The sequence below is a fragment of the Echiichthys vipera genome (genome assembly GCF_963691815.1).
Source record: "Echiichthys vipera genome assembly, chromosome: 6".
NCBI classification, from domain to species: Eukaryota; Metazoa; Chordata; class Actinopteri; order Perciformes; family Trachinidae; genus Echiichthys; species Echiichthys vipera.
In genome coordinates, this window is record NC_139831.1 from 13,520,412 (window position 1) to 13,545,939 (window position 25,528).

The following is a 25,528-nucleotide window of genomic DNA, read 5'->3' on the forward strand; positions in this document are numbered from 1 at the left end:
TGTTTATTCACAAGGTCACATTCAGGACTTGCTACCATGAAACCATCGAAATGACCACTGACTCACCTGTCTCTTCTGAGTGTCTCGTGGGTTTGTTTGGTAAAACCCGTCATATTTTCATCAGTACTTACAGAAACTATTTCCAAAACATGTAACACAGTGTCAAAGTGTACTCTGTATACTGTGTCATATTACAGGAGAAACACTACAGAGGGAAACTTCACAGGCAATAAGAAAAGCAAACATCCTCAAAAAATCACTCCTCTCCTCTCCTCACTCCCTTCCACTGCTACTCTACATGTTGGTTGATAAGCTAAACAGTTACACCTGTTTTCCTCTTCTAACGAGTTTTAATTGACCCAGATGGAGAACTAAAGTCTGAAATATGGTGTAGGACACGGCAGCCACAGAGCTAAGAGAATCTGCATTTAGAATAAATATAATCTCTGAACGGAGTTTGGCTGCCACTTTGATATTTCTGGCTCAGTTGCCTCATTTAGGAACCGTCCTAAACAAAGATTTCTTATTGATAAAGGAGCTAAGGGGGTGAAGAAGGCAAACATAACGGCCATTTTGGCACAGTTGATTTTTGTTTTAGTTTATCTGCTGTTCATGAAGTGACTTCAGATTGTATTACAAGTTATAAAATGGCACTATCATATAATTTTGGAAGTGTGTGTTCTGATAAAGAAAACACTAGACAGTAAAATGCTTATATATTACTGGCACAGTCGTACAAATTCAAATCCATGTTATTGTTGAAAAAACAGCGTTTCCTGTATTAGTGTTTTGAGTTAAAATGGACCTGCTCAAACATGTAGACATAAACATTCTGAATGTGTCCAAGTTTATTTCCTGTTGCAGTGACTGTGAATGACATCAGCTGACAGGAAGTTAACAAGGACCAAGGCTGTTGCCTAGCAATGGAGTTCTGTTAAAAAGGTCTATGGCAAATATTAAATGTAGGATGTTACACGACTCTGAAACATATTTGAACATCTCCTGAATTTTCTTACGATGAGAATAATTCAGATAATTTTCATACTCATACAAATGCATAAATATTAAAAATTAAAAATTACAAACCTAAATTGAAAAATGCCTCTTAAGTTAAAAAAAAATGAGTAGAACAATAGCATCAAATCAGATGAGTGTTTGGTCATACTTGAGCATAAAGCGCGTTAGTGAGATGATATAACTGCCACATCGTTGGTGTTTACAGGGATCAAATGTTCTCAGTAGTATAGAAAGCCTGGGTGTCTGCTGGGTGCACATATAAAAATATCAATACAATATTTGGATAAAACTGAAGATTACACTTTGGGCTTTTGTGACAATTTTTTTGACATTTTATCTACCAGACAATCGATTAAAAAAATAACCAACATTTTCATTGAAAATTAAAACAATCATTAGTTTCACTTCTGCTCGATTTCAAATGTAGAATTAAACTTAGAATATTAGGTCAAAGTTTAGGTGTGTGTGTGTGTGTGTGTGTTAGCTAAGAGGTGGTGGCTGTGGTGGTTGTGGTGGCAGTGAGGTCTCCAAGTCTGCCTTGCTGCGTTTGGCCGGCAGCGTGTGGTCGTGAGCTTTGCGTATATGTCTGTACAGGTCGCCCGACTGTGTGTAGCTCCGGTAGCAGTAGCGACACTCGTAAGGACGCTCGCGTGTGTGCACGATGGCGTGGCGCCTCAGTGTGTACGTACATGAGAAAGTCTTTCCACAGACTCCGCACGTGGGGACGTCCTCCACAAAGTTCCCCATAGAGTCCTGGAAGTCCTGGAAGTACGCGGGCGGGTCTAATTGCTGCTGAGCTGTGGACGGAGGAATGAGAGCGAAGGACGAAGTGTCCTGGGAGGGGCCGGCACCGGAGGAGGAAGAGGAGGGAGAGAGGGGGAAGGAGAAGTCATTTGAATGGGAGGTCATTTGTAATAGGCCCTGCGGGTGGGAGGAGAGAAACGGAGGGCTGTGCAGCTCCTCTTCTTCGTCATACTCGTCGTCTACTTCCATCACTGGTTCTCTCTCTCTGCTTTCCACTTTCTCCTCCTCTAGCTCTTCGTCAGATATAACAATGGCTTCCACTTTGACTTTCAAACTCTCTCCATCATTGTCCTCAGTCCTCGCTCTGCCCGTAAGGGGGTGAGATCTTTCATTTCTAGTGCCGGGTGAAGCTCCCATATTCCCCTCAGGACGTTTGAGGGTTTGAGTCTGAGGAGCAGTGTAGAGCGACAAAGCACTCTGGATTCGAATCTGGGGGAGGGCACGATGTGGCGGCGAGTGTGTTGGGTTGTGTGAGGTTAGCGCTGATGGTTGCATAAACATAACCATCTGTTGTCCTCTGCCCGGTGTGCCTCTGTGCTGAGCTTCTGAGGGTTTCCTTTGGGGGCTCGGGGAAAGGCTTGATGATCCTGACTGGGAATAAGCAACCACTGACCGACCGCTGGCCTGGCTCACTGGCACCAGGGAGGAAGAAGACGAGGAGGGCTGCTGGTTACTGCTGTGGCTGGTGAAAGAAAGGAAGATATACTGTAAACAGCTTTTTTTTAAATTTTACTATCAACAAATCATAAGAATATCCGTCAGTACACGGACCAACACCCTTTATTATTTGTTAAAACAGTCTAGAAATTCACAACAAGACCCGCACCTGTATGTCTCCGTGGTGCTGCAAGGGCTGCAGAGGGCCGACCCCTCTCCATGACCTCCCGAGGAAGGGGCAGACCTGCCTTTGATGAGACCCTGCACTAGCTCTCCGCCTGGGGGCAGAGGAGTGCCTTCCATGCCTGGCTGCGTGGTATCAGCAAGGTCGGGGCTCAGAGGAGTCTGAACTCGTGCTTCTGATGACCCCCCACCAGTCCTCTGCTCAGACTTCACAGACTCCAACTGACCCCCCTCTGCCATTATAGATACTGATGAGAAGGGCGTTGCCACAGCAACTGTATCCAAGTGATCTCCTGCCATGGCCACCACCGGCTCAGCTCCACCGTCACCCTCCCTCCTCGTCTCTAGTGCCCTTCTCGCTCCAGTGCTCTCTTCAGAGCGAGTGCTGTCGGCCTCAGCCAGAGGCCCTCGTCTCTGCAGGCGTCTCTTGCAGACTCTCACCACCTCGTTCATGTGCAGAAAGCTCGCAGCCGCCAATATGTCCTCCAGTGGCGGAGACTCGCCCAGCTGCAACACGCCTTCATAGACAAAGTCCAAGAGCAGTCCAAATGCAGCAGCCGTGACAATGTCGCTGTCGAGTGTGACGGAGGTGCTGGTCGAATTTCCACCATTGAGCCCCGGAGAGTCTGAGTAGAACATGTGGAAGAAAGGTGAGCAGGAGGCCAAAACCGCCCTGTGAGCCAGGAAACGGGATGAGCCCACCAAGACGGTGCAGTCACAGAGGAAGCCCCGCTGGCGCTGGGACCGCAGAGCTGTCAGCAGCTGCTGGGAGTGCTGGGGGAACTCCATCACCTGAGCAACGGAGATCAAAATGTCAGGGCGTAAAGAGGCAATTTGCACATTTGTTTGTGATGTTGACGGACAGCCAGCCTTGGGAGCACTTTAAAACTGTGTCTTGCACACTTGGATAGAATAGACAACACGTTATAATTTATAATAATAGTAGTAATATATAATAATAGTTTGTTGTTAATCCATCGCCTATGGAAACTTTTATTGGACAATATTATCTGTAAAAGCACAGGCAATGTTAGATTGACAGGTATTTGACTATCCACAAATGTGTATTTGTTCAGTTGCAAATAAATAAAACTTACTCTGAAAATACGTAGTCATATTTACGCATTTACGGACCCATTTCTAACTGTGAAACAGGTTTGCATATTTGTGGATCGCCTCCTGTGAGTTTGTGAGCAACGTGACATTTGTGGCTTTTTTATTTATTTGTAAAATTTTGTCCAACTTTTACCATAGTTACGTGTGAACCGTACTCTGTGGATTTATGACATTCCTGTGCTTTTACACTAATATTGACCAATAAAAGCTTCCACAAACGCCATCCCTTTTCTGTTAAGGAGTCACAGAAATACTGAAAAAAACAGCTGGTTATCAAAACAAACATACAGAAAATAATAAACTTTTTTTTCATTTTTTCTTTTTGACATATCTGAAAAGAAGAGGGGGAGTTGTATACACTTATTGAATATATACACTATATAATATAACACCTTCTGCATAATTCATTGCTAGTTAACAGCTTCCCCTGTCATACATTCATTTTATTTGTATTTCTTAATTATTATTATTGTATTTTCAAGCTCAACCATTTTTTAAAAAACAACTTTACTTAACAAGTATCTTACAATAAACAATTTATTTGTCATATTTTCATCAAATTACAGTTTAAATTTAAATTTACAATTTAAACGTACTGATGTATTTTAGTATCCAAAATATAGCTTCATTCAGAATTAAAAAACAAATCTATAATCTCTATAACAACTGGAAAGAAACAAAGATTTAAGGATACAAGTTATAAAATTAACATTTAAACGCCGTTAATTGACAGTTCAGTCGTCCGTTAACGTGTCTAACGTTTCCATGGTGACCCGCCGTAAGTAGTCAGTCAACGGCCGTTTGGTCTTAATTTGTGTCACAAAGAAGACAACATTAGTTAGCATTAGCCCATTTAGCGCAGCCTCAGTGCATAATTCAGGACCTGGAGCTCCAGTAACCGGTGTTTGTTTGTTTGGAGACATCGGCATGACGTGTGAGTTACTTGTAAAATTGCCAGAATTCATTCAGAGTTGCAATATCTCATATTTTTCGTGGATATGATTAAAATGTTCTTACCTGTAGCAGCTGTCCTCAGGGATGTTTTCTTCCAGGACAAAACCAGAGCTAATGGAAGAAGGCCGGGACACCACAGAAAAGTGTGACGTTGGTTTGTGACGCATGCGCAGTAACATCTTGTCTGCCACAGAACAATTCAAAGTTTTATGTTTAAGAGTCGTTCTGGAAAGTATCATACTTTACCATCACTTTATTTCTAATGCCATTTACTGTAAACTGCGGAGGACTAAACGTGAGTCAAGTGTTATTAAATAAATAAATAAATAAATAAATGCATAAAACATGAATAAATAAATACGGCAATAAATAAATGCATGAATAACTGTATAATATAAGTCCATCAGAAAATAAATAAATGCATAAATAAATGTATAAATAAATACAGCAATAAATAAATCCATAAATAACTGTATAAATAAGTACATCAGATAATAAATAAATGCATAAATAAATGTATAAATAAATACAGCAATAAATAAATAAATGAATACATAAATAATTGTATAGAGACATACAATAATGAATATATGAATGCATAAAAACGAATAAATAAATACAGCAATAAATTATTAAATGCATTAAAATGAATAAATAAATTATTTTTTAGTCTATGGTCAGACCCCAAAGCTTAGACATGTTTGTGTGTCTCAGCCTCCTTCCATCAGCCTTGGTTAAAAATGCATTTTCTTCTTCTGTGGTGCTGTGCTGCGCCGCCGCTCCACCGCCACAGCGCCACCTACATGGAACAACGAGACTAAACAGGAGGTGGGGAGCTGCACGTTTGTTTACATGCGTTTAGTGATCTTTTGTGACGTTTCACTGCATTTAAATCACAGCAGTTCATCATGTCAGCTTCAGATCGTGGCGTGAATAACTGAGCTGGCAGCAGATAAATGGACAGTGGCAGAGGAGGAAGAGGAGGAAGAGGAAGGAGAGGAAATCGCGGTGGAGAGGTGAGAGATTTCCGCCCTAGAAATGAGGATATGGCCCAATCTCTTTAATAGTTCAGAAACTGTTTCCTGGCTCATGACCCTCCCGTGTTGGCTGTCATGGCGAACAGTATGAATGGTTTTCTATGGCCCTGTATTTAAACTAGAGCTATAATTAGATCACTGTTTGTGTGTGTGTGTGTGTGTGTGTGTGTGTGTGTGTGTGTGTGTGTGTGTGTGTGTGTGTGTGTGTGTGTGTGTGTGTGTGTGTGTGTGTGTGTGTGTGTGTGTGTGTGTGTGTGTGTGTGTGTGTGTGTGTGTGTGTGTGTGTGTGTGTTATGATTGATCCCCTTTCCAGAACAGAGATGTCCGCCTGTCTAAATCCATGTCTTATGCTCTTCGTCATGGAGCGAACCACATGGATCTTCAAATGGGAACAGGTGAGCCGGTCACAAGCGGGTCCGGAGTCCAGTTCAGTTTGATTCAATTCAATTATTATCTTGAATAATTATTATTAATTATCTTATATTATCTCCTCTTATTTTATTATACTTTTTAAAAATTTTTTTAGTCCCATCCCATCTTTAATTTAAGTTAATTTTACTTGATTTAATTTAATTTAATTTAATTTAATTTAAATCAATTTAATTTAATTTTATTTTATTTTATTTTATTTTATTTTATTTTATTTTATTTTATTTTATTTTATTCAATCCCATCCCATCTTATTTTATCTTCTCTCCTCTCACCTAATTTTATCATTTGTTATGTCATTTCATTTTATTTTATATTACTTTCTTTTATTCTATTCAATTCAATTTTATTTTATTTTATTTCATTTCATTTCATTTCATTATATTTTATTCAATTCATAGTAGTAGTCATGTTTGTCCACTCAACAGGTTGTTCACGCATGCTTTATATGTAAGGTCCATTCTGACCAAGTACAAGAAAGAAAAATCCCAACGTGTAACTGTGACCGTCGTCACCTCTGATCCTCTGTAGACGGCTTCATGTTTGTGGAGGAACTCCTCGCTCACCCGCAGTTCCGTTCGTACTCATTGGAAGACGTCGAAAGAGTCGTGGCCACAAATGACAAGCAGCGCTTTAAGCTTCGCCCCCATCCGGAGGACGGCCGCCTGCAGATTCGAGCCAGTCAGGGCCATTCAGTACAGGTACACGGGTAAAACCAGCATGCCAGGATGTTTTATCCCCCTGTATTCAGTATATATTCAATTTACAATAAAATTACTTTGAGTTAGGAACTTTTCCTTTCTTGTGGACTAGCCAGCTTCAATTTCAATAACTTCAATTTGCTTTCTTCGGATGGAAAATTAACTCAGAGATCCCACAACAGCTCCAAACACGCTCCCACGTTGTTCCTCCAAGAGCAGACAGATGTAATAAACCAAACTGCACCGGCTTCAGAGTATAAATGCAAATCTAAGATGCTCTAAATGGAAAATATCACTTCAATCCTCTAAAATCAGAGTTAGCTGAAAGTACAAAAAGACATTGGGGAATAGCACCGACCCTGGTGCTGAAATGCAACTTTCATTACGTTTACTTTATTAGATTGTTATTTTTTCTCCTCATTTGTTGCAAAGAACATGAGATGTAAAGACAAACCCTCATTGGACTTTAATACTTGTTTGGTTTCACGACAAGATCTTAACAACTAGTTCAACAACAAATTTAATCATCCCACTCTGATTTTCCTCAGGTCCGTTATTTTCTGTGTATTAGAGCTTAAAGTTGTCCTCCATATATACGTTGTTTCCTCTTTGGTGGTAAGATGTAACTGCAGGTGAGGCGGTTCTTTCAGAGCCCTCCATCTTGTTCACTTTGTGTGTTGACAATTTTTTCGATTTTTTGCTCTATTGTAGACTTTATTGAAACACATTCACCTCTCTACTTCCGGTCCGTCCCATACACTCACCAGCCACTTTATCACCTGTCCAACTGCTCGTTAACGCACATTTCTAATCAGCCAATCACATGGCAGCAACCATATGCATTTAGGCATGTAGACATGGTGAAGAGGATGTGCTGCAGTTCAAACCAGCATCAGAATGGGGAAGAAAGAGGATTTAAGTGACTGTGAACGTGGCATGGTTGTTGGTGCCGGACAGACAGGCTGACAGGCTGGTCTGAGTGTTTCAGAAACTGCTGATCTACTGGGATTTTTATGCACAACCATCCCTAGGGTTCACAGAGAATGGTCCCAAAAATAGGAAATATCCAGTGAGCAGCAGTTCTGTGGGCGCAAACGCCTTGTTGATGCCAGAGGTCAGAGGAGAATGGCCAGACTGGTTGGAGCTGATCGAAAGGCAACAGGAACTCAAATATCCACTGGTTACAAAAGAGGAATGCAGGAGAGCATCTGTGAACACACAACACCACCTACTTTGTAGCAGATAGGGAACAGCAGCAGAAGTCCACACTGACACTTTATTAAGCACCAGGTGCACCTAATAAAGTGGCCGGTGAGTGTATGTGCTACCCTTACATTTCCGTCCTTCCTACAAGCCTCACTCAGAAGTTGGATGTTCCCCATTTCTGATTTCAAGTGAACGCAGCTTAACAGTTAATGACGTTCTGGGCCGACAGACCAACCGCTGTCAGCAACGTCACTAACATGGAGGCTTATTTACATCTAGCGAGGGAATGTCGCCACAGACACTGATATTGAAATACTCAAGTAGAAGTGCTTTCATTGGTGGGTCATAGGATCAATCACCATTGTTTCAACTCACTCTGTGATAGATAGTAAGTTCAAAGACAATTTAATGAAAATCTTACGGAGTATATCTTTAATCTGGTCACAAAAACTATCTTAAATGCTGTGTTTTTGTTGATATTGGTTGTATTTGCTGTGGTGAGGTAATGGATTTGGAGTTGACACCCGTCCTGGCTGGATCTCCAGGCTGCCCCGCTGAGGCCGTCCATGGCTCCTACCTCCGCAACTGGAGCTCCATCCAGCAGCAGGGCCTGAGCCGCATGAGGAGGACACACATCCACCTGGCCCCAGGCCTGCCAGGGGAGGACGGCGTCATCAGCGGTAGTGTGTGTGTGTGTGTGTGTGTGTGTATGTGTGTGTGTGTGTGTGTGTGTGTGTGTGTGTGTGTGTGTGTGTGTGTGTGTGTGTGTGTGTGTGTGTGTGTGTGTGTGTGTGTGTGTGTGTGTGTGTGTGTGTGTGTGTGTGTGTGTGTGTGTGTGTGTGTGTGTGTGTGTGTGTGTGTGTGTGTGTGTGTGTGTGTGTGTGTGTGTGTGTGTGTGTGTGTGTGTGTGTGTGTGTGATAAGTCAGTCGGACATTTAGTTCTATGATGTCGTCCATTCTCACCAGGCATGAGGAAAGACTGTGATCTTGCCGTGTACATCGACGTACCCAAAGCTCTCGCCGGTAAGCTCCTCCACTAGTGACTGCTACCCCAATGCACTTGATCCAGTCCGTGCTTGTGCAAGAATCTCTGTGACGTGTGTTTCATGTGTGTATCTGAACAGATGGTATTGAGTTCTTCTGGTCAGATAACGGTGTGTTGCTGACTGCAGGCGACGCTGAGGGAAAAGTTTTCCCTAAATACTTCAGCCGAGCCTTTAAACTGAGACCCACAAGTAAGAAAAACGATCATGTGGTTTCATTCTGTTCAGATTATTTTACATCTTGGATTGAGGGCCGTTTACTTCACTGAAGTCACTTTTGTCCTGTGTTTCAGGGAGCGTCCTGCCTCTGCAGTAGCATCAGAGGATACTGTTCTGTCTGTGCTAGCGTCCCACGGTTGGTTGATGCTTATCCTAGTTACCTTGGTAACACTTGTTTTTTTGAGCATCCTGCACCTCATTTCTCAGTTTGTACATCCTCAGTTTCCTTTCCTCACCTCCTCTCCTCGAGTCGCTCCCACCTGAGATGGGTGCAGATTCAATCATTTTTTTCTTTTGCCCGTATATGAAACTCATACCATGCCCTAATAAATCACAACTTCTTAGAGGCTCACCATATCATTCACTCAGCACTGCACATGGAATCATTTACTGTGCATACCTTTCTTGTTTATTTGTCCTAAACAGCGCGTATCACTGCTTACTTACATGTAATGTCTACTCACCCCTTCTCACCATCTTTCTTTTCTCCCAGTGTAAGGGACTACTTTATGCATGATTCAATGATATTGATACATATCAAAATATGAAGCCCTTTTTAAAAAAAAAGCATCCAATCCATTTGCATTGTAGTGGAGGAGACCAGAGAGGGAATGTGGAGTCAGAAATATTTGTCAAACATTGTTTCTTCCACCATTTCAATCATTTCTTTTTGGATGTCAATCTAAAATGTGAAGAGTGTGGAGTCTGAAAATACAGTTGTTCAATTTGAAATGATTTAGGGTATTTTTATCGGGGGGGATTTATGTTTTTCAGTTCATCATGGCATGTCCCCCCCGTCCTCCCCCAGGATCTGCATCCATTCAAGAGGCATAAAGAAAGGGAGAGGAATCGAGGAGACATTTACCAAGATGAGACATCCCTGCTTCAGAGCCGAGCTTTAAAAGGGGCATCATTTAAACAGGACTTGTGGGACAGCTGCCGCCATGATTTGTGTACTTTATTCCAGCTGTGTGTCATGTGATACACCTGTGCATCAGCTCTCCAAGAAATGCATTTTAAAAATTGAGACATCCTTCAAGGTGAAGAGCGCTGAGATCGATTTCTGGGTCACAGGCAGGAGAACAGAGGAGACGAGGAGACAAGGAGGCACAAAAAAGACGAATGAGAAATGCCCAGTGAGGGGCAATAGGAGAATCCGTTCTGAAGCGAGCAATGAAGGCAAAACACTCGAAACCTCCATGAAATAGTTGTTTTCCATCTGAGTCAACCGTGATATTTAAAAAAAATGTATTTAAGTATCAGTCAGGGCATTTTCTTACATGACGGGGAAGTTATTACATTGTCAGGACACAATTAGATGACTGTGTGTCTAAAGGGACTAAATTGGTAAACTCTTCATTTTTGTGTCATTTAAAGAATCAGAACAGCTTTAGGGAAGCATACTTTATTTTTATAAGACATTGAATCCACTTGTCACTTTTTCTTTATAAACACGCAGCTGTTAAATATCTAATCCTGGTTAAAAACAGACGTGCTGACTGCAACATCCAGCCTTTAAATGTCTTTTGGAGACGTATCTTATGTGTGGTGAGTTACTTGACCAAGTATGGGAGAGCAGAGGATACAGACGCTGTGGTTTTACTCTAACGGACTGCTGTAACAGTGTCCTGTAAGATAGACACACACACACACACACACACACACAGCATGTGAGGGGAGATAAATAGTTTGAGGCTTCCTGTGTAAGAAACAACAGACATTACCACCATATGTCGAGTGAAGACAGCAGAGAATGAAAAGTGAATTATTGTATTTATTTTAATAAATGCTTGTTGTTAACCATAAGTTTATTTTTGTTTACATGTGTTTTCTACTCATTGATCTGACACAATGACAATGTGTCAATCCTTACTGTGTCAATGACAATGACACAGTAAGGATTTCCACCCTGAGTGTCAGTAAGTTTGGAAACTGTGAGGCAAAAACACAAAAGTTGCTGCTGGCTGATGCAACTGTTGACTTGACTGAGTTTGAGTGTCGAACATGCTGATCCTGGACCAGTTTGACCCAGCAGCAGCAGTTTTAACTCTCTGAACATGTTGCCCATCAACCAATAGCTCATGAGTGTGTGTGTGTTTAAACTTGGATGGACTGACCTGTGTTGTAACACAATTACACATGAACAGAATATCTTGTTTGGACCGTTTGTTGTACAGTTCTGATGTATTTTGCGGTTGTCTGAATGGGACATAAAATCCTATTCCACGTGTTTTTCACCGTTGAGACACTCAGGAGATCTGATGTGGGATTTTTTTTCAGTCTTAGAGAGCTTCATGGCCGCCAGTCAGCTTGTGGAAAAGCTCCTCGTTGAGCGTGTCGCTCTTGGCACGACTGCGCGTCGACAGGAAAATGTAGCCTCCGATAAACTCGTGAACGATTTTGCAGTCGGCAGTGACGCAGCTAAAAGCAATGTTGACGTTGCCTTCGAACTCTATGGCCATCTGGAGGAGTCAGAGACAGACAAAGTTAAAGGAAGAGCAGATATGAGATTCCTTTCAGATGACAGCAGATTTCTTTGCTTGTATAAAAAATGTCTACAGACAGAAGGTTGATTATTGTCACCTGTCGTATGTCCCAGTTGACGTTCCACTGCTTCATGTTGTTGTAACGCCACGTCTTCACCACGTCACCCACAGCCAGGTCAATACGGATCAGACGGTTGGGAGCGATGCCCAGCACCTCATCTTTTCGACTGCCCTTAAACCTGTCGTGCATGAAAATATCTTCAGCAACTTTCTAAAAAACCTTTCTGAGACAAAAGTCAAACTTTAATCCTAACTTTGTTACAATTCGCTGACTTGTATGCTTGCTGGATCACAGTCGGATACCTTATGTTCTATAGTTGTGACAACACAACGAACAGAAGTGCTGACGGCTCGTTTAAAGTCACAGTTTCTGAATAGTGTGTGTTTCTCTGTGGGTTGAGCGATTAGATTCACAGTTCTTATAAAGCACCTCAACCTGCTTTACAATAAAAAGGACACCTTAAGTTTACGCCTGTGGAAGGTTTAAGAATTTTGGATTTCAGTTGGCTCTGTCTTAAAAGCAGGTTTTCAGTCTTAATCTGTGTATTCTCTTAGTGTTTGCAAAAGACTTTAACGTTAATCCCTCTGTTGTCGTCCTAAATTGATTACAACTGGCATTTCATTGATTCTGCAATGCTTCAAATTGAACTTGACCTGACGACGACGTATGAGAGGCCAAAGTCGGGCAGGGCTTGCCAGATCTGCAGGAAGCGCATCACTGCATCTGTCAGCGAGAGCTGAGCCACGTTCTGGTATGCATCCAGGATACGAGGGGTCAGCTGGAGGAGCAGGCACAGGGTAAAAGGTCAGATGTAATTATATTTTTGCTGCCTACAGCACAAAGTGGACAGAAGTTTCAGCTGCAGAACTGTTCAGTTAGCTCAAAAGGTTCATTTCAGTTTGTGAGTTGAGAGCTGCTAAATGTCGAGTACAGTAGGATGAAGTCAGGGGAGATTGGGATCCAATAGTTGAGACCATTACATTGTCTATATTTATTCTTTTTTGTTTCACCTCTCCTGTACCTGTTTGGTCTTGTACTTCTTATGGTAGCGTGGCGACACCAGGCTGTGAGTATTGATGCTTTCATCGTTGGTAGGTGCGTTGCCATGGGATACAGAGCTGGACTTTTGCATAGCCAAGAAGGAGCGGATGCTCTCAATCTCACTCTGGAAACTGCTGTCCGCCAGAGTCTTACCTTTGGAGGCCAGTCGACACCCGGCCATCCACTGAGCATACTGCTGCTCCTGGAGGGAGAGAGAGAGAGAGAGAGAGGTTGTGGTCAGAGATGTGAGATAGGGGAGGTCGAAATAACAGGATGTCATATACAGAGATGTTGAGGTGTGTGTGTGTGTGTGTGTGTGTGTGTGTGTGTGTGTGTGTGTGTGTGTGTGTGTGTGTGTGTCCTCACATTTTCACAGCGCAGGTAGACCTCGTTCATGCCCTCAGGCGCTGGTATCAGGAGTCTGATGAGGAACTTCTGGGCTGCCACGTTAACGTCCGGAGCCACCTCACACCCTGTATGCAGGAAAAATCAGACCAACATCCAGTACAGAAATTTGCCGTTCATCGGTTGGACACAGAAATGAACCTCTGACCTCTTGAGTAATGACACTCACATTTTATTGTCTGTGTTCATGTTGTCACCTGCATTTGTGATTTATTCCTTTTTTATTAATGCTTCATTTCCTTTTCCAGACTTGTTTTTTAAGAAGAGCCCTCACATAGTTTATAGCACTGATCTAAGATGATCACTTGTTTTCTTCACCACATATGGAAAGCTCTGTGTTTGTGTGTTGATGCTTCCTTGTGAGTGACATTATACTGTAGCGTGGTTCTTTCTCAGCAGTGACGTTACACAATAGTGATTAAAAAGGTTGCAAAAGTATGATGATGCGTTATTGGTGACATATCAGAAGAATATCCTTATAATGAACTCTTACCTTTCAGGTTAATCTGTTGAATGGGCTCTCCGACGCTCTCCTCTTTGCTTTTGAAATAAGAGATGGAGGTTTCCTGGAACTTAAACCAGTACTGCTTATATCCCTTCAGAGTCAGCCTCTTCGGCCTGAAACATACGGTCACATTGCTCATATCATCGTCGACTCACATTGGTTAGAAAAAGGAACAATTACAAATATGTGTTTTGAATACAACGCTGACTCCCAATATATTTTTCATTTCATAAGCAGAACAGTTCTTTGCAGTGCAGATTAATAATCCATCCACATACAGGAAACAATCAGTAAAGCAACACTTTCTCCTGGCTCTTTGACACTATAATAACATGCTTATACATAAGATTTCACAATATCCAACCCAATATCAACATGAAGAAAAACAGACCAGTGATGAGATTAAAATACGTTCAAAAATGGGTCAGATAAATGAAGAACAGATCATTTGAATCCAATGGCTTTGCTTTGGGAGTTCTGTTTTAAGATGTAAATATTGAATCATAGATATTTCATGGTCATTTCAAACTTAATTACAAAATTCAAACTTTTCATGATCAGTTAGTTAGTTTACTTATTAGGCGTATTATTGTAGATGTGTATTGTGTATAGTAAATAGCCTCTGCCCACACTTTGGGAATCACTGGGCTAGGCTGATCAGTGTTTGAGATTGTTGGATGTAAAGTGCAATACAATACATGTATTATTATTATTATTATTATTATTATTATTATTATTATTATTATTATTATGGTGTTCAGAAAATGAATTTCACCTGAATATCTTCAGATAGTCGTTGAGTTCGGGCGCAGTCATGTTTTCCTGGATGAAAGACAAAGATGTTTTTAGTGGATAAAATATTACTCTTCTCTCGCCTTTTTAATAAAAGGGTCATTCCGTGGATCATCTTCAGTTCTTTCTTTAGGTTTTGACTCATTTCAAAAACACTGGAGCGTGCAGAAGAATTCAGTCTGAAAACAAGAATTCATTCGTTGAGTCTCTGTCTGCTCCGTTCTGTTTGTCTGACCAGCATCTCGGACGCGGAGCTGCTCTCTCCCTCCATCTTGACCTCCAGGGACTGCAGGGCGGACTCCAGGTCGTCCATGGCTGCACTGGAGCTCAGCATCTGGGGCTCGGACTGAGACACCTTACTGATGTGGTACTACAGGAGTTTGAGTGTAAGAGAGGAGAGTGACAATAAGTAAAAAGTGTTAAAGGAGGAAATTACTCAAAATGACTCCTGTGGTCTGCATGTATAAATATCATACAGTCGATTGGATAGTTTGCCAGTTACAGGTCTCATTTGATCCAGTTTTCATGGTTTCTGCTGTCAAACAGTATTTTGGCTCGGATCATTTATCAAATAATGTAGTATAGATTAAATGGCATTAAGTGACAGACTCCGACTTGCTTAAGTTTGGAGGCTTTTTGACATTTTGTTTGTCATCAACCTTTTTGGGGTGACAAACATGCAACGATGCATTTATTGGGCTCTTAAAAGTGTGTTAATTTAAAATTATTAATAGGCGTTGGGAAAAATATGGAACATTTTAAGGGTAGACACCACAGGTGAACAGGGTAAAACATGTCACTAATGACTAATAGAGATCACCATGAAGCTTCCCCAGTTGACTACCGACAAAAAGATAAATATTTTCTTCTACTATGAAACTTTTTGCTTATACATGTAAAACTATGCATTATCTAATGCTAACTTTTGGTGAATTTAGGAGAAATCTAAAGATGCAAATAAAGTGTAGTAGAAAAAAACCCCATCTAAATGAGCTTTTTGGACGTTTTCCTTTCACGAGTCTGAAAGAAGACTACAATCTCAAAAGTGACCAGTGCATGAAAAAAGAATGTTTTTGCCTGTCGTGCTTCCCTTTAATTCCTGTACACACACATAATTTCCCTTCAGTAGCAGCGTTTTCTACCTGTAGAGCGCCAAACAGCATCATCTCCTCCTCGGTGCAGTCGATGTCCTCCAGCAGGATGGCCCAGCGCGCCTGCTCATACAGCTGGGTCAGACGCACAACATCATACTGCACCACCAGAGGAAAAGAAAAAGTCCAATCAGGAGAGAGATGCAATTACAAACATAAACATACTCTATCTATTTATAAAAACAAACTCTCCCACAAACACACACACACACACACACACACACACACACACACACACACACACACACACACACACACACACACACACACACACACACACACACACACACACACACACACACACACACACACACACACACACACACACACACCTTGGGCTCTACATCATAGAAGGCAAAGTATTTGAAGCGAAGCCAGACTCTGTCATTTTCTTGGATGCCCTGCTGCATGAGACAACGGGATGAGTCCAACCACCTGAGAAAGAGTAAATATATGTTTATAGAGTTTATATGAAACATGCATAAATATACATTTTCAGATGTTGATATTGGGTTTTCAAACATTGTCATACACCCCATCCCTTGGTGGGCTGGCGGCCAACACAAATGCCTCCACACATGGCACGATTTATTCAGCTGTTGAGTTAAGCGATGATAAAGTTGTGAGTGTATGACAATAAGTTCAGTTTAAAACGGTAAAGATATTACGTACATTCATTGTTGTGATAGCTTTAGTGTTTTGTGAGGAAGAAATCGAGGATGTGGAAACTGATTCATATCTTTGTCACTATTATCACTGCAACCAAATATACACTCTGAGAGAATGTTGTCTGGTATAAAATAAATAAAATGTATCCACAGCTCATATTTTAAACTTAGGAGATCAAAATAAATGTCAGCAAGTTTCAGTTTACATGTCTGACACTTTTAAACTCTTGTAAGAAATGCTTCAGTGGATAAATGTCAGGCGCAGCTTGGCAGCTTGTCATCAGTTACTGACGCCGTGGAACCAAGGATTTCTCATTTGGCAGCTTCGGCTCCTCCATCATTCATCTCTCTCTCTCGGATCCTCGCTGGGAGGAGGAAAGAGGCGACGAAGGGAAAATAAATGAAAACACACCTGTGAGTGCAGGATCATTTGATAAAACAAATGAAAGTTCAATATCCCATCTGCAATCACCATGGTTAAAAAAGGAGCATATTTGTCAACCAACAACACAGCTGACAGAACCAGGTTCCTCCTCATTGTGAGACAACAGGTCTAACCGCTGAAACAACACGCCTCATGGGTAATTGGTCTGCACCAGCTCTCATTTTCCTGAGAAATTAGCCAAACAATGTGCACCTGCGTGAGCTGGATAATATTCAAACAATAATTCACCAAAACATTAGATTTTTATACTGTGGAACCTAAACACCACATCATAAGTGTAGATTTTTGACATTTTGAGGGACAGCAGGAGCACTTTAATGTAAAATATGTGTTTGAACAGTAGTGGGACTGGGTTCTTGTCTTAATAGCCACAACTCCTCATTATGATGTTGTCATAGACTGTTGTTGGTCAAGACATAAAGGATGAGTTGTGTGGAGACGTACTGTGGAGATTTTTAAACAAGTGTTTATTTTTGTTACAATATAATTAAAGTTTTATTTTTTCTCCCTGCGCACGTTAAGTCAAATAAAAATGATCAAGCATGCTTTTACATATTATCAGTTTAACACAGATGACACGCAATTAAAGGATGTTGCAGATAAACCCCAGGTTCACAGTAGGTGCGTTAAGATGAGAGGGGATCAGCCCCCGGAAATGGAAACTTAGGGCGCACTGTCTGCCCGTACCGTGCCCCGGGCTTTAGGGTACTTGTCCCCCCCCTCCCTCTCCCCCCGTTGGCCTCGCACAAATGCTTCTTGCCTGTCCATACGTCATCACGCCGTAACACGTCACATGCATTGATTGACGTCATCGCGGCGCGTCGCTTTGTTTAAAAATCTTTCCATAGACCTCAAAGTTTTGTACGTCTTGTCCGACTGTTTTTGAATATTTCCATCCGCCCAAATCTGCAGTAAACACTCCACCTCCGCATCACACCAACATGAACCTTTCGCCGCCATTGTTTTAAATGTCCGCGAATGGTCCGTTTTTTTCTTTTTTCTATGTCGAACTGGCGCACATAAAATTACGTCAGAGCCGCCGTAGGCCTCGTGCTCGTGCTCATGCTCGTACATGTGCGCACGCTTGTGCTCGTACATGTGCAAACACGCTTTACAAAAGCCAACCTCTCTCAAACGGGCTGTGGACGGCCAGCTGGCCGTAGCTAGGCGCGGATCGGTTGCACTCACATTGGTCAAACAAACTCGGCTTTACCCGTAAAACCTGTTTTGGCCCGGTACAGAAGGACAGTGCGAGTGCGCCCTTATGGACTAGGGATGGTTCTTCCAACAGGAACTGGCTGTTTATTGGAGGAACCGTGTGACCAGGGGGCAGTGAACAAATGAGAGCCTGCCTGGAAGTGATGGACGGACCAGGGTTCGCCTCAGCAATAATCTTAACCAGTCACAACTGGTCAGTGAACTTTATTGCTGTATAAATTCTTTGTGGGAGGGGCTCGGGGCTCTTCCTGGCAATCAGTGCTTGCAAATAACAGCTTGGCTGATGGCCAGGCTGATATGTGAGGCCAGGGAGAGGCCTTGGTCAAGCAGAAAATCCTTTGCTGTTTTTATAATAAACTTTTTATAAGTTAAGACATAGTTTCGCTTTCCTTTAGAAAAAAAAGAACACCACAGTACCTGCCGTTGATGTGGGCTTTGTCCACCACGCTGGCTGGGCGGTACTGCTTGGCTATGACATCGGGGGCAGGAGGAGGCTGGGTGACTGACAGCATCTTGTAGATGGCCTCCATCTGAGGTGAGTCGGCAAAGTGAGCAGGCATGCCATTATACAGACAGGGCCGGGACGCTGCAAAGGAAGCGTACGATGGTCACAGTCAGATTTTCTAGGGATGTCACTTTGTAGAGAGCAAATTAAAATGAGCATAATCTGTTGTCTTAAAGTCTTCTCTATCTGCTCTAAGTCTCACGCCACCAGTAAGAAATCATGTGCATATCAAGCCTGCAGTGTGCATGAAGTGTGAGGAGTGTACCCGAGGAGAGGGGCACCTCAGTCAGGTCGTAGATCTCCTCAGCCGAGTTTTTATCTTTTTTCTTCTTTTTCTCCTCGACGGGCCGAAGGAAAGAGAGCTCCTCAGGGTGACGGATATCTGCGCAGGAGAGGAAATGGACGCAAACGTAAAAAGCTTTATGAGACAGACAGCTATAATACTGAGGGAAAAGCCTGATCACAATGGGAGCAGCACACAGACTAGCGGGACATGTCGAGACACTGGACAACTAACAGCAACAAACGTTTCTTCAAAAGTGTTTTAGGTGAATGTGTTGTTTGCATGAACTGATTGGTGACCTTTATTACTGTCCATCCAAATAAATACAAATTGACTCAAGAACTCAAAGGTGGCAATTAAACTGAAAAATAATGAATTTTTAAAAATGAGTTTGCCCCCTTCAGTGTTTGATTTCTCATCGTTCTGAATAAATGATTTTTTTGACTCTGTGGTGCAATGGTAGCGTGTCTGACTCCAGATTAGAAGGCTGTGTGTTCAAATCATGTCAGGGTCGATGTTTGATTGATTGATTGTTTGTCTGCATATTAGTGATAATTTAATAGGAAACTGTCTTTCATCAAAGGCTTGAGATTCCCATGCTTCCAAAACTGTAATCAAGACTCCAAACATTGACATGTAAATACAAAAACAATCAGATCAGAAGGTTTCATTTCCAAATCACGTCAGGGTCAAATTTTTCTGTCAAAGCTATAGACGATGATCTCTTCTGAAAATAAAGATTGCCACACCTCAGTAACTGCAATATGGCTTCTAAATATTATGTCATTTAAACATAAACTGTACTATCGGCCATTTAAACAACTATTTGAGTGTGCTTTTTGGACTCTGTGGCGCAATGGTAGCGCGTCTGACTCCAGATCAGAAGGCTGCGTGTTCAACTCACGTCAGGGTCATTGTTTCTTCCTCTCTACCTGCATGATTGTTGAAAACAGATAACATGGGGTGGTTTCATAAAGAATGTAGATTTTCTCTGGAAAATTTCTCAACTACAGTAACACAGACAGGAATGTGTGAAAAAGAACAGATCATTGAGATGCAGTGGGTAAGGAAGCATGTTTTCAGAAGGTTGTAGGTTCATCTCTCGTCTGGGTCGCAATTTTTGTTTGTTCATGAAAAAGAAACAAAAACAGAACTGGGTTGTGTCCGCTAAACCAGAATAGGAACGGGGATGGGGAAAACAGAATACGCTTGTAGATCTGACACAAGAAAGAAAGACAGAAAGAAAGGCAAAACGGCTGAAGAACAAAATAAGTTAATAAAGAAGGACAAGGGAAGGAAAGGATGTTGGATCCCTCACACCATACTACGATGTAGAGGAGATATTGTTGGTGCTTGATTCAAAGGTTCGTGGTTCAAAACCAACTGGAAGAAAAAGGGAAGAAAATGAAACAAGGGCAACAAAATAAGAATAAATGTGTGTATTTTAATGTCAGGAGGAAACGAAACAAGCAAACAGAAAGAAGAATTAAAGTAAATAGTTAAATAAATGAAATTATAATTGAAAGCAGGAAGAAGGACATGAATACAAAAAATGAATAAAAAAGGCCGAGACTCACTGAGCATCCTGCAGACGCCCATCACTGTCTGGAAGACGGGGCTGGAGAAGCAGGCTTGGAGCCTCAGGGTGATGCCGTTGGGCAGACCCAGCTTTAGTGGCTTGTGTTGGGGCATGAACGTTAGCCGGGCGTCGGCGTGGATGCCATATTTCTCCAGAGTCCAGGCTGTTCGCATCAGCCATCGCTGCTTCTGCTCCCACCACAGGGCATGGTCCGACCAATCACGCTTTATCTCTGCAGAGGACACACACACACACACACACACACACACACACACACACACAGTCATCAAGCGAGACACAGTTTGTTCATGTTTGAAGTATTGCTGACTTCTTAATAATAGTAGCCTCATATATTTTAACCCCATAAAGAGAAAGTTGCATCCAAACCAGGGGACATACAAGGGCGCCGCTGGCCAGCAGACAGGGCAGGGGATTGCTTGGGGCCCCAGGCCAGTAGGAGGCCCCCGAGGGCGGACAAATTTTAAACTATGACAATGAGCAAAGTTTACAATGACAGTAGGAGACCTAACCTCCCTGAGGGGCCCCACCTGACTCCACCCAAGTTTTTTTTTTTTTTTTTTTTTGTTCTTAATATTTATAGGTTTGAATTACAAGTTTTAAATGTTTAGATTCATATCTATGGATTTATTCATGTCTGAAGAAGCGCTGGGGCCGAATAGTTGATGTGGTGATACAGCATTAAAGCTGCAATTGGCAAGTCTGGCAGATCGAGTTGAATGATTACAACTCTCACGCCCCTCCTCCTCTATCACAGAGCTCCTACGCGCCGCTCCGCGCTCTCCAATTGAGTGCTCATCAATGCGCGTGCATCAGATTCCTGTGAACGTGTCATCAGTAAACGCCATGGAGTACATGCTGCGCAAGTGGGACGGGGGTATCTGTGGCGTGTGGACGAACTGTGAACTGCGCTGAGCGGACAGGATGACACGGTTCAGGTACAGCCGCACTTTATAAGACCTCTGAATCATTGTACCGGTAATTTATTCAACTAGCAATTTTACTGACAAACAGAATATATATAATCATATATATATATATATATATATATATATGTACTGTAATCAAGCCTTTTAACAGTATGACCATCCTTCTGGTCCTTGAACTCACTATTTTAATGTTTTTTACTTTTTTTATGTTGTTTTATCAGAGCATAGTGTCAACTTCAGTGAATATGATCACACACATGTTGCCGACTGGGACTTTGAACGTTGTATAGAGCACACTCTGGTGTGCAGTCTCGTCATTTATACCTTTATATCCTTATTTAGAACATAACATAAGAGTTCAAAAAGAGTTTACACTTCGCATTTTTTTGTTGTTGGTGTCAGATTATTCCCTAATAAAATGGTGGTGGACGCTGGTTCGGGGGGCCACCTGCGAATTTTTGCTCAGAGCCCCAACAGGCTCTATAATCGCCTCTGGACATGTTTTATTGACCATTAGACCGACCTGCTCATGTGAGGTGTTTCCAGACTCTGTGGCGCAACGGTAGCGCGTCTGACTCCAGATCAGAAGGTTGCGTGTTCAAATCACGTCAGGGTCAGTGCTTCTTATTTCAAATTCATGGATAATGTCAAGGAAAAATCTTATTCTACTCATTTACTTAATAAAAGAATTATCAGCATTGAAGACCGTCTCAGAAAAAATTACAATCTTTTTAAAACTTCTGTCAAAATGGCCCAAATATCTGGTGGTTTTAGCTTTACCAAATGTGCAGATTTGGTCAAGCGCAACTCGGCACAACACCTGACACCAGAGGCCCATCATGTCTGGTTAGTTGTTTACTGTAAGTAAATAATGTCATCATTGTGTCCAACTGTTCACTCGACTCAACAGTGGTATTTCGGACTCTGTGGCGCAACGGTAGCGCGTCTGACTCCAGATCAGAAGGTTGCGTGTTCAAATCACGTCAGGGTCATAGTTTTCGCATCTTCAAAACAGATTACATCTTCCTTGCCAGTTTTAAAAAGTCAATGCACTGACAAGGAATTATTGATGGACAAATATATAAGTCAGCAAACATTTAAATCTACCTTTGAAATCAACTGTCAGGTGATTTTTGCTTTTCTTGTAGATATGAAAATACTAAACCATGAACAATTTCAACTACAACATACGCTAGATAGACACACCTGGATTTAATTTAGAAAAGGAAGCATTATCAGATACATGTATGTGTTTGTACATTTCAAGATTGGTTTAATATCAGGAATTTATGCAAAAAACCAGGATAGGACGGGATGTGATTGCTGTGTTCAGGCACATGATGAACTTGGTTATTGCTTGGTATAAAAAGGTACAAATGCACCTTTAAGTAGAAATACTTAGTAAATACTAGTATTAAAGCATGATGATTTAAAGCATGCAGAACGTATCATGAGATCCTGTTTTAATGGTATCTATGCACTATTTGGGAATTCTTGCGCGTCCATGCAAATTAAGTAACTATTTTTAGTCTGTTTACTCAGACTGAAGGACTGACACAAACAGAGACAGACAGACAGACAGACAGACAGACAGACAGTGACCCACGTGTCTTTTCCACCAGCTTCAGGATGACCCCTCCGACGTGGAGGTCAGACGCCACGCTGAGGGTGACGGGTGGTGCGTCAGACCCCAGGTCCTCCACTGTGACTGACAGGTCCCACGCTGCCATACTGGGAGAAAGAGGTCTGACAGAGCGGACAGAAAGGAGAAGAAAACAGAAAAGACAAACATGAGAAGGTGGAAGATTAAAAGAAATGATAGTTTTAGTAACACTGTCAAACTGATAACCACTTCTGATGAAAATCTGCTTAACAAATGCTCTTTAAATGAGTTATTATCTGTGACAAATGTCATTTTTTGTGTGTTTTTGTTTAGCTCAGACAAAGCAGTCAAGGACAAGAAGACGACTTGTAATTAATCAGTGATGTTACGCTTTCATTTGTTTTTACACCACTTTGATTAATCTGTCGACACCATTTATTCAAGCCTGACGTGATAAATGTTCTGACGTCGAAAGTTGGTGTTTTTTTAGGGCTATATATGTCAAGTGAGAAATTATGCACTTTGATACATGAATAAATTGTTAATACTTTAAAACCTCTCAAACACAACACTACTGCATTTCAGAATAACATCACATGCCTAAAATATGAATTATAATTATCATGAATTATTTCACACCAGTGCATAAAAGTGATTAACAGGCATGTCTAACTCATTATTAAGAAGTATAAAACTGCAGTGAAAAACCGAGTTACATATGCTTTCACTGTAATAAACTTTTAAAATGTGACAGAACTTGATAGATTTAATACTAATAAAAATCGTATTTCAAGTTTTACAGAATATTTAGGTAATAAATAAGACAAAGAGGTTAGATGATCTGTCAATCATACTTCAGCCAATAGTGCGAAAAAAAGACTTTAACTCATGCTGCAATATCACATGATACTGAGTAACACTGACACACACACACACACACACACACACACACACACACACACACACACACACACACACACACACACACACTGGAAGGGTGAGTTGATGTCCAGTTTGATGAGTACTTCCTGTTTCTGACATGAACTATCACCAGGGACACACACTTCCGCTTTCTGGCCCGCCCAAGAGAAGAAGTCCATCCAATGCCAATACAGAGACCCACTGCATGTGTATGAAGGCCATTTAAATATTTTACATTTAAGGATTAAAATGTGTCTTTGCCCCATGTATCTGTTTTAAAAGATATCGCACACAATGGCGTAACAATATGACATACAGGCACCTCTCCTTACGGCCCAGTGGACGCCTAAACTTTCTTTATCTGCATTTTTCTGAATATAATTCTGATATGTGACCAATTAACTTGTTGCATTATATTTTGTCGAGTAATGTAATCTAATGAAAGACCCCTCGTCTGTATATTTAATAAAGGAACCTCACATACACATGGTGCCTCAACGCTTCTCTCTGTCCTTACACTTTCTCCCTTTCGCTCACATCACACACACAGACACACAGACACACACACACACACACACTTTGAAAGACAATACCGTCAGTTTCTTCTGTCCAAGGTTTGGAGAAATGGAAACTAGGGGGACCCTTGGGCCTCTGTCAAGATGTCTGAAGAAGTTTCTCAGGTTTTCTGTGAAAATGTGCAGCAGTTTCTCCTCTCCCGGGCTGGGCGGGTTGTGGTCTGTGCAGCAGGTTGTGTCTGCGCTGCTTGTGTCACTTCTGTCAAGAAAGGCTTGTTCCTTTTTTTTTGTCAGTTTCCGCCAGGCGGAAATGTGAAAAGGGCTCAAGTTTTGACTGACAGGCTGTGTGAGTGATGCATTAAAGGCAATGTGTGTGTGTGTGTGTGTGTGTGTGTGCAGCAGCATAGCTATGAAATATTGAATGGATAGACAACACACATTGTTGCTCTACTTCCCTTCTCTCTCTGTCTCTATCTTCTATTTCCTTGAGAATTGCGAGCACATACAATCAATTTGATTAGTGAACATATTTTGTGATGCAAAATCAGCAATGAGTAGTTTGAGGGTGTGGAAATTTTTACCAGAAGATATTATTTTCATCTTGTGTGCCTGTGTGTTTGTGTGTTATTATGGTAAAATGTGGTCCTGGAGACTGTGGTGGAAACTACCACACAGGCGGTTTTGAGTATTTTGCGATTTGTTTGTCTGTGGACAGATTTTTTCTCTACGATATTAAATAACTGTGCAAGATAGTGACAAAGCTTCACAGGCGTGTAGTTTAGGTTCAAATAAAGGTCCAGTTTGAAAATGAGTGTGGTCCGAGCGAGGGGCCTGGGTATCCCCACTTTACGCCCAAGTCACAAAGGAGCCATTGCCCCCAGATCCAGATTGAAGGGATTGAATTGAAAATGAATCCAGATTTTCTTGGTGTCCTTGCAGATTGATGAGCTCACTGAATTAAGGGGGGGACTTCTACCTTTAAATAATGATCTAACCTTCCTTAAATTACAAACATTAGCTTGCATATGTTTCCGGCC

General features: G+C 41.7%; 3 protein-coding genes across 5 annotated transcripts; 1 reads left to right on the forward strand and 2 right to left on the reverse strand.

The window, feature by feature from the left end:
* Nucleotides 1-95: 95 nt before the first annotated feature.
* zbtb3 (zinc finger and BTB domain containing 3) lies at nt 96-4,829 on the reverse strand. Its single transcript, XM_083915023.1, has 3 exons — nt 4,795-4,829; nt 2,648-3,453; nt 96-2,503 (listed from the first exon to the last, which is right to left on the reverse strand). The coding sequence occupies exons 2-3, from the start codon at nt 3,448-3,450 to the stop codon at nt 1,498-1,500; spliced, it is 1,809 nt and encodes a 602-aa protein (XP_083771149.1). The 5' UTR covers nt 3,451-3,453; nt 4,795-4,829; the 3' UTR covers nt 96-1,497.
* Nucleotides 4,830-5,600: 771 nt separating this feature from the next.
* Nucleotides 5,601-11,172, forward strand: trpt1 (tRNA phosphotransferase 1). Of its 2 annotated transcripts, none has more exons than XM_083915391.1 (8): nt 5,601-5,747; nt 6,082-6,163; nt 6,729-6,898; nt 8,607-8,784; nt 9,071-9,127; nt 9,229-9,339; nt 9,441-9,502; nt 10,141-11,172. In XM_083915391.1, the coding sequence occupies exons 1-7, from the start codon at nt 5,688-5,690 to the stop codon at nt 9,461-9,463; spliced, it is 681 nt and encodes a 226-aa protein (XP_083771517.1). In that variant the 5' UTR covers nt 5,601-5,687; the 3' UTR covers nt 9,464-9,502; nt 10,141-11,172. The 2 variants fall into 2 exon arrangements, with proteins under 2 accessions (XP_083771517.1, XP_083771518.1); XM_083915392.1 differs by having other exon boundaries at nt 10,175-11,172.
* On the reverse strand, nt 10,197-24,727 carry fermt3b (FERM domain containing kindlin 3b). Of its 2 annotated transcripts, XM_083915388.1 has the most exons (15): nt 24,570-24,727; nt 23,059-23,198; nt 20,504-20,737; nt 18,909-19,025; nt 18,556-18,724; nt 16,140-16,242; nt 15,799-15,906; nt 14,892-15,026; nt 14,640-14,686; nt 13,853-13,977; nt 13,321-13,427; nt 12,935-13,156; nt 12,567-12,691; nt 11,950-12,091; nt 10,197-11,828 (listed from the first exon to the last, which is right to left on the reverse strand). In XM_083915388.1, the coding sequence occupies exons 2-15, from the start codon at nt 23,180-23,182 to the stop codon at nt 11,649-11,651; spliced, it is 1,938 nt and encodes a 645-aa protein (XP_083771514.1). In that variant the 5' UTR covers nt 23,183-23,198; nt 24,570-24,727; the 3' UTR covers nt 10,197-11,648. The 2 variants fall into 2 exon arrangements, with proteins under 2 accessions (XP_083771514.1, XP_083771515.1); XM_083915389.1 differs by lacking the exons at nt 20,504-20,737; nt 23,059-23,198; nt 24,570-24,727 and having other exon boundaries at nt 18,925-19,025.
* Between the last annotated feature and the right edge of the window lie 801 nt (nt 24,728-25,528).

Bases quoted from the DNA above. Each gene is read 5' to 3' on its own strand.
- zbtb3 (XM_083915023.1), bottom strand. From the start codon at position 3,450: ATGGAGTTCCCCCAGCACTCCCAGCAGCTGCTGACAGCTCTGCGGTCC. The intron at 2,504-2,647 runs GTGCGGGTCTTG...TTCTTTCACCAG, and splicing joins AGCACCACGGAGACATACAG to CCACAGCAGTAACCAGCAGC.
- fermt3b (XM_083915388.1), bottom strand. From the start codon at position 23,182: ATGGCAGCGTGGGACCTGTCAGTCACAGTGGAGGACCTGGGGTCTGAC. The intron at 15,027-15,798 runs GTAGAAAACGCT...AAACTCCTGTAG, and splicing joins TGCTGTTTGGCGCTCTACAG to TACCACATCAGTAAGGTGTC. The intron at 13,157-13,320 runs GTGAGGACACAC...CTCTCCCTCCAG, and splicing joins TCTACCTGCGCTGTGAAAAT to GAGCAGCAGTATGCTCAGTG.
- trpt1 (XM_083915391.1), top strand. From the start codon at position 5,688: ATGGACAGTGGCAGAGGAGGAAGAGGAGGAAGAGGAAGGAGAGGAAAT. The intron at 6,899-8,606 runs GTACACGGGTAA...TGCTGTGGTGAG, and splicing joins GTCAGGGCCATTCAGTACAG to GTAATGGATTTGGAGTTGAC. The intron at 9,128-9,228 runs GTAAGCTCCTCC...GTATCTGAACAG, and splicing joins CGTACCCAAAGCTCTCGCCG to ATGGTATTGAGTTCTTCTGG.